Raw genomic sequence first — 7,884 nt, 5'->3', positions numbered from 1 at the left:
AGGTTCCTCTCCTGTGAAAGCATCTCCGAGTTTCAATTAAATTTGATTTATATAGCACCACATACAACATTAATTTGTAGGTTACTTTTACAGAGAGAAACCCAACAAATACTGTTTTCACTATTAAGATCAGAGGATAAAACCTTCTTATTAGAAAAGGCTTATAGATCATGCAGGTTCAAGCCACCCTGGGGGATTTTCTAGTTCAGTTGCTATCGGTTTAGAACGCTGGGAAACCAATTTTCATGCACTGAACCTCTCATTTCTCTTCCTGTTTTATTTGCATGATGTATTATTTTAAAACAAAACTCATCTCTCCTCCGGCAGTTGACTCCAGTTGTGAGGAATGGATTACACATCCCAAGTAAACGTGTTAATATTTATAAAGAGTGAAAATGTTCACGTCCGGCTCTGGGCTAGGTTGTCACTGCAAAAGACAACTGGTAGTCAAAGACCTTTCTGGTTGAATAAAGACATAATACTAATAATAGATTCATCACTACCAGAAACTTTTTTTCTCACTGACCTAAACATTGAAACAGTCAGTGGGTTTCACAATGATAGATTCAATATACAGAAATTATTTATTTTTCCTCTTTATTTGATGATTTTATGTTTTATTTTCAAACAACAATTTCAAGCTTTGCACAAAAAGATTCGGACCACATCAGCCTGTGCTCTGCTATAACTTGGCTGTGGGAGGAGCAGAACATCACATAACTGATCCACCCAATAACTACATGTCGTCGCCATTACAAGATTCAAAGACATCTGAGAGGAGTTAAACTCCAGATCATGACACTAAGTGGTGAGAGCTGATTTTCTTTTACCAGAATTCTTTTTTTTCCCCCCCCCTCCCTTGTAAATCTTGTACACATTTAGTCGTTAGGCCACCCATGATCAAAATTAAAATTATCGGTGATATAAAAACTTGTGATAAAACAATGACAAAGAGTGCTTAGCCAAACTCATCAAATGAAGGTATACGATAACGTATGTAAATAATAAGGTTAATACTATGTGTTTGAACATTTCTTTTTCCCCCCCAAATAAAAATAAATTCCTTTGGTCAAGTAAAAAAACAAAATGAAAACAACAGTGAAGTCTTCCTTTCACCAGTCTTGTGTTCCTCGTTTCTTTTTCTACAGTCATCCAGGTTCTTGAGGCTCTAAGGCTGCAAAGGAGGTGTCAAGGCAATATGGTTATGGTGCCCCTGGCGCTCCATGCTGCAGCATGCTGGGAGTGGGACGAGAAGAGAGGAGAGGGGCGGAGGCATCGAAAGAGGACGGGAGCATCCTCAGACAGCAGGTGAAGGTGCATCAGGATCAGGCTCGTTGCTGTAGTTGTTGCTGTAGTGATTCCCACTCGGTGGGTGATTAGGTAGGATGTCCAGTTCGTCCACTTGGGGGCCAGGGTGCATCACTACTAGCTGGTCTTGGGGGATGTCTGCAGCGGCTGCTGCCAAGTTGGTGATGGACTTAGACTTTACACACTGAAAGTCTACGTGGCGGCTTTTGCCCTCCTCCTTTTCCCAGGACATGCGGATGAAGGGCCTCTGGACGTAATTGTAAATGACCTCTGGACGACCGCCCGGTCGTTTCTTGACCTTCTCTTTGTATGTCGGGTAACCTGTCGACACAGAGAAGCAGCGCGCGGACAAAGCCGTCAGCTCAATTCATGGCGAGTGTTATTCAACAATCATAGGCTGAGAGTCCTTCGAGCTGCAGGTGAAGTGGTTGACCACTTAGAGTTTGTTCTGATGCACTTCAACTACGACAAGGACTGGCCTCATTTCTCTGATCAGGTGTCGTAGCGTACACTTTACTTAAACCCACTCTGAAATTTTCTCTTCTCAGTTGCACAACAAGAGAGGGTGTCATTCATCTCGCCCCAACGCATTTGTCAAGTGTGTACCACAACACGTTTCTATCTTCTATAACCAGCTTTTGATGTTATACAGCACTTGCAAGTAGAATCAGAGGTCGAGATTGAATACACCTTGTGCTAAAAGATTATATTCCGTATATATATATGGTAGGCAAGGCTTTGTCTGCAATTTGCCGCATTTTTGTATAATATCCTTCATCCATGGACTGAACGCAATCATAGCAAAAGATCATAACAAATTTGAATTAAATTAACAAGAAATTCTGCATGTCATTTAATACTTTCCAATTGGGTGTGTGGAAATTAAATTCACCTATTCGATGACAGTTGTTGTACATATGTTTTTGTGTACTTTTACCTACATATCACAATGCCCATTTTTCAGTGAGATCAAACATGTGGACAGATATCTGCAAAGTCTTTCTGATGAATATTTACTGCGTTCCTCTCCAATCTGATATTTGCCTTTTCACCACTGGCTAACTGTCTGATGGCCAAAATGTAGAATCTCTTTCTTTATATTAATGGGCTTTAACGTTAAATATATTCTAATAATGTTGTCTCGGGGGTTCTAAAGCAGCGGCGGGCCACATCCAGCCCATTGGTCTTTTTAATCCGGCCCACTGAAGACGGAGGCTCCACCAGCCGGATGGAAGAGCTCATAGGCGGCCTCCAGAATGTAAACAAAGACGAAGGAGGACAGAGGCCTGTACCACAAACCGTGATAAACATATCCAGGATCTCTCTGTTTCCGTTTCCTGGGTTGACTCATCCAGACACGCGATCCTGATAACCGTTACTGCAAAACAGGTTGCCAACTCGCTCCTAAATGTCTAACCTGCTCGGAAGCAAAAAGTTTGCCCACCCTGTTCTGAAGTATACCGCTTGAAGAACAACTCATTAAAATTATATGGAAAACAAAGACAGATGTATTTCTCATTGACGAGGTCGGCTTACCTTCAATGCCCAGTCTTATTTTCTTCAATCCTCTCTCCTTTAAAACTGATTTGGCAACATCTCGGTTCTCAATATACTTGAAAAATCTGTACAGTTTTGTGCTGTAAATAACTATGGAGAAAAACACAACGAAAACAAAAAGTTAACGGCGGGTCTGTGTTTTGCGTCATTCTGTTTTCTATTAGCGGTTACGTACTCTGCGAATACTCTTCCCCCATTTGTGGTGGATATTCTTCATCCCAGTCCACCACGTCATCATCAGTGAGGACTACAATGTGACACTCCCTCTCTCCACTCTGAGCACTGGTCACCATCAAAGGCAGAACCATTTCCTCAAGGTAGAACTCAAATTGACGCCGAGCTCCGTCATTGGACAGCTCATGCATCAGGGCACCTGTTAAAGGAAAAGAGAATTTACAGCAGCAATTTGAGCTGGCTCCAAAAAAAAAGGGGGGGCTAACAGTAATGCGGGAAGCTCTTACTTATAATCAACCACATGCTCTGCCATTCACACATCAGAAGCTTTCACCTGTTCCTACTGCTTTATAAGAACAATTGATTGAATATCAACACTTAGTTTCAGATCTCTAAATTGGTGTTGATGATATATAAACATTTTGAAATTGCCTAGAAAGAATAGAGAATGCCAAAAACGCCCCAGGTTGAAGAGAAGTTCATAGCTTTCCCTCCACTGCAGCAGCATTTGAGTGCTGCACCATTATTGGGTTCAGGGAGTCGGAGGAGAAATGGAGTTTGAATCCTGTCCAAACAAACACTACCACTTTCAGGCAGTTTTGTTCCACAGACGCTGCACTAAAAAAAAAAAGCTAATAAAAAAAGAAACAAGCAGTAACTTTAAAGTCACTGCAGTAAACTCACAAGCTGTAGGCATCTTTTCACAAAATAAGCACATTTAGAAGCTAAAGTGCCAGATAGAGTCATACCCGTGATGTTCCAGTCACAGCACCCAGGGCAAAGGGTTTTCTACAGACTCTTAACTGTGTTGTAAATAAATATTGAATATACAATACAAAACAAACAAACGTATAAGTGTCATGTGAATATACATAATTTCACCCACTACGGTCAGATATTTGGCAGTGACTTCCACCTTCTTTGTTGCTCTTTATAGGCAACAAATAAGAGCACATCGACCCAAAACAACATCGATCATGACTCAGCGATTATGTGCTCCAGAAACTACAAGGCATGTCATGCTGTGTAACACTGCAGAAGTGACATGGCAGCGCTGCTCTTGGGACTCAGTCGCTCTTAATGTGCAACACTGACAGCTTCAGCACAACTCACTGAGGTCTCTGCATTTGATGGTACTGTAGTCGAAGGAGATGCATAGATAGTCACAAGCCTCCCGCAACTCAGGGATGGAGATTCCATCAGGACAACGGATAATCCCGGATTTGTAGTAATCCTGCAAATTAAGAAAGAAATCGCAAAGAAAGAAGTCGTATCACATGCTGCACAGGCCCATTAAATTAAATAAAAGGACTGCAACTATAAACTTTCAAAGTGTGCTGTAGTTTTAGATTCCACCAGTCATTTTCAGTCAAATGAAACGGTTTTTTGAAACAATGCACCACTCTGGCCGTCACTTAATAACAAAGTAAATGATTTCCTAATAATTTCCTGAGAATGTGCGCATATTCAATCAGTTACTCATTTTTAAAAGAATTTATTTAAAATGGTCCCGTTTTAATGGTTAATCTAAAAACTTGCTGTACTCTTCAATACAGCATTTCTAATGTTTACCCCATTATCATTAAAATATGCAGACACAGAGAAAGGAGATTACCAGAATTGCTCGAAAAACGGTTGAGCTAATGCCCTCAGCCACCTCATACTCTCCCTTGTCATTGGGCCGTGTAAAATTGTGTTCTCTTCCAGATCCAAACATTCTGTGGGGGAAAAAAAAAAGAACAGGTTTTGGATTATTGTCACAATTCAAACTTCTACAAACACCTACGTAGAGCTACAGTTTCTAACTTGGAAAAGAACAAGATATGACAACTATTGAAGGACATAGTAAAGAGACAGTATGAGGAGGATTAAAGTGTACTATACCTGCCCAACATTGTATTGGGCTGTGCAGTGAAGATCGAAGGATCTACGACAAAGCGCGTGTTGTCAACGATGAGAGTGACTCTCTCGGATGTCCTCGTGTTTCGGTTTCCAGCTGTGGCACTCGCACCTCCTTCTTTAGCATTCTCGTAGACAAACACCATCTCTCCAACTCCCAAGCTTTTGAAAGTGCCTTCAGTACTCGACAGGCTACTGTTGCGGCTGCTCACCACCCCGCTGCTGCTGGAGCCGCTGGGTGAGACTCTCTGAGGCCGAGGACTGCTGGGCCTCGAGGAAGGCCCACCATCCCGTTCACGGTCTAAACACACAAGGCCACAATAATGAGATGGGTTTTCACTTAAAACACAGAGAGAAAAACAGCAAACTCACCAGAAACAATTACTGACCAACATTATTATTATTAACTGCAGGTTAATTTGGAATTGTTTGTATGGTGAAACATTCTTCGGTGGCTTTGTGTTTGAGCTTTGGTCTATTCCTTTTAAATAATTCATCTGAAACGACCACCTCACTCTGAAAATCCAAGCAGTTTTGCTCTTTAAACAGATAAATCGCCTTTGCTATTCATCCGTTCACAAACAAACGCATCAAAGATAAAACCCATGTTGATCTGTAGGTTGATAAATGCACACAGCTGTTCTCAACGTTTGCTGCTCGGAGCTGCAGAGCTTAAACATGACATCCACATAAGCCCTTTATTCTCTCCATGCATACTCACCACTGTTGTGTTGGCGAGTGGGTGAAGTGACGTTGCGAATGCAGGGAGTTAGCTGGCCTTCTCTCTCATGCGAGGAGTCTCTGGAGCGGTCACTTGAGCGGCGGCGGTCACGCGAACGGTCACAGCCCCCACTGGCACCATGCAGGCTCATCTTCCTCTGCTCTGCCTCCACTCGAGATGTTTGGGCCTGGCTGCTGCTTTCAGGATAAAAACATGTCACTGTCAATACTTTCACAACACTCCAAGACAAAAAACATTTTTTATAGTTATAAAATGATAGCATAACAACCATCAGAACATGAGAGGGATTTTATTTAAGTTGTGCTAATTATTATCATTTTCTTTGCAAATAGAACTAACTGTGAAGCACTATAGTGTAAAGGATATTCACGGCCCCAGAAACACGTCTAATAACAAGATCAACCAGATGTACCACATTCTGTAGGCTTTTAAAAAAAAACAAGGCTACACAAAAGGTAAGCATGCAGCCTTCATGCCACCCCCTTTGATGTATAATCTAACACAAATGAAAACAGGATTATGACACACCTTTTGCAGTATATGAATAAACTATGAGCTGATTTATCAATGGAGTACACAAACAGAGAAAAGGACTATTCGTGTGAAATGTGACATGAAAAAGAAAAGAAGGAGAATAACTGATCTATGGAATAGATCAAGGGCAGGTGAAAAATGCTTATGGTGTCAAAAACTAATCTTAGGGTTTTGGATTGCACTAAAAGCAAAACCTTTGAAACCCTTCTGAGACTGTTGAAAAGCACTTCATTACAATAAGTAACCGTCTGATAAGCAATAAATCATGTGAGATTTTGTGGCTTTGTCCAGTACAGTAAGTTAAATGCCTGCTAATTAAACATAAAAAGATGTATACATTACAAATATGATAAACATCTTGCTCACCTTCATTGAGCTTCAACATAAGAGTACTTTTAAGATGATGTCAACTGTTACACCATGGAGACGGTCATCTTAGCAGTCTATTTTGCAGAAAATTCATCTAAAACATATATGATACAGTCTCACAATGAATGACAAGATACTTTGATGAGAGATTCAGCCAATACAACGACATAGTTTCCATTGCAGGGGTTTCAATTTGGTTTTCTTAAAACAGGGCCCTAAGCATTTCAGAGAAAGCTCGGTGAAAGATAATGAATAAACTCCTTTGGTAAAATATTTCACTTCCTAACTGTGTGCGATTTAGTTATAGGGACAGTTCAAACCTACAGTGGCTGGAGGGGTGCCGGTATTTTTTTATCACTTTAACAGATTCGAAATAAATCAGAGTATTGGGGTGAGCTTTTAGTGTCATAGATAATGTCAAGTTAAGTAGAAATTTTTTTTTGTCCTTTTTGGCAACATATATGAATATCTACAATGTTAAATAATACAGCTTTGAACAGTAACTGATGACAGAGAATACATTTGACTACCTTGAAATCAATTTCAGGAGATATTACTAATAGGGTTTATTCACACAGAATCCACGTACACATAAATCTGATGGAGAAACAGAAAGTAGATGAGTATCATGTTACATATCTACTTCTTTGTAGCACCTGTCTTGCCTCGTCCGACAAGAAATATCATACCGCATCTTTCCAATGAGGTGTCACAAATTTTCACCAGGCTCACCTCGGAAGATTTCCGAGTTTACGAGGTCGGCTCGTTGCCTGTATGTTCTCAGTTTTCGGAGCTCGTGGAGGAGTTACTGTCATATGACGGCAGGCGTGCTGCCATCAACCCTTATATTAGAGAATCGCGTCTGGCTGCTTCACTGTTCATAACTTGGTCGACAGTTAACGTCGGAATCAACAAACCACATGGAGGATCTCTCGAGCAGATCACCAGGCTGGCTACTGGCTGCTAACAAAACACCGACACACTACCTTCACATGTGCTATCGACTTCAATTGAAGAGAGATACCACATAGGCAATACGTACTGTTAAATGGCCGCATGAGCATTAATAACCTCAGAATACGACGCTGCTCTCAGATACAGTCTTCCTATGACTGGGCTACATACTTTGCTGTGTTAGCATAGCGGCTGGCTAGCATTAGCTAGCTTTGCGAGCAGTACGGCACAACAGAATTGACATTTAAAAAAAAAAAAATCCTAAACGGCATCGTGGCCCGACAAATAGCCTCCTCAGTGGCCACATATAGAGGCTTTGAGGATGTATGGAGTGATCGCAGAAGAAA

The 7,884-nt window shown here is 41.1% G+C and overlaps 1 protein-coding gene across 1 annotated transcript; it reads right to left on the bottom strand.

Annotated features, from left to right (window-relative positions):
• Nucleotides 1-574: 574 nt before the first annotated feature.
• On the bottom strand, nt 575-7,420 carry btbd10b (BTB (POZ) domain containing 10b; the record flags this gene model as incomplete). Its single annotated transcript, XM_080458597.1, is given in 9 exon segments — nt 575-1,629; nt 2,845-2,955; nt 3,041-3,238; nt 4,153-4,273; nt 4,655-4,757; nt 4,924-5,239; nt 5,660-5,856; nt 7,316-7,366; nt 7,368-7,420. Coding segments are annotated over 9 exon segments (1,482 nt in total). The 3' UTR covers nt 575-1,297.
• Nucleotides 7,421-7,884: the final 464 nt, after the last annotated feature.

The sequence above is a fragment of the Lipophrys pholis genome (assembly GCF_963383615.2).
Source record: "Lipophrys pholis genome assembly, chromosome: 2".
Classification (NCBI taxonomy): Eukaryota; Metazoa; Chordata; class Actinopteri; order Blenniiformes; family Blenniidae; genus Lipophrys; species Lipophrys pholis.
This window is presented reverse-complemented; position numbering and strand designations above follow the sequence as displayed.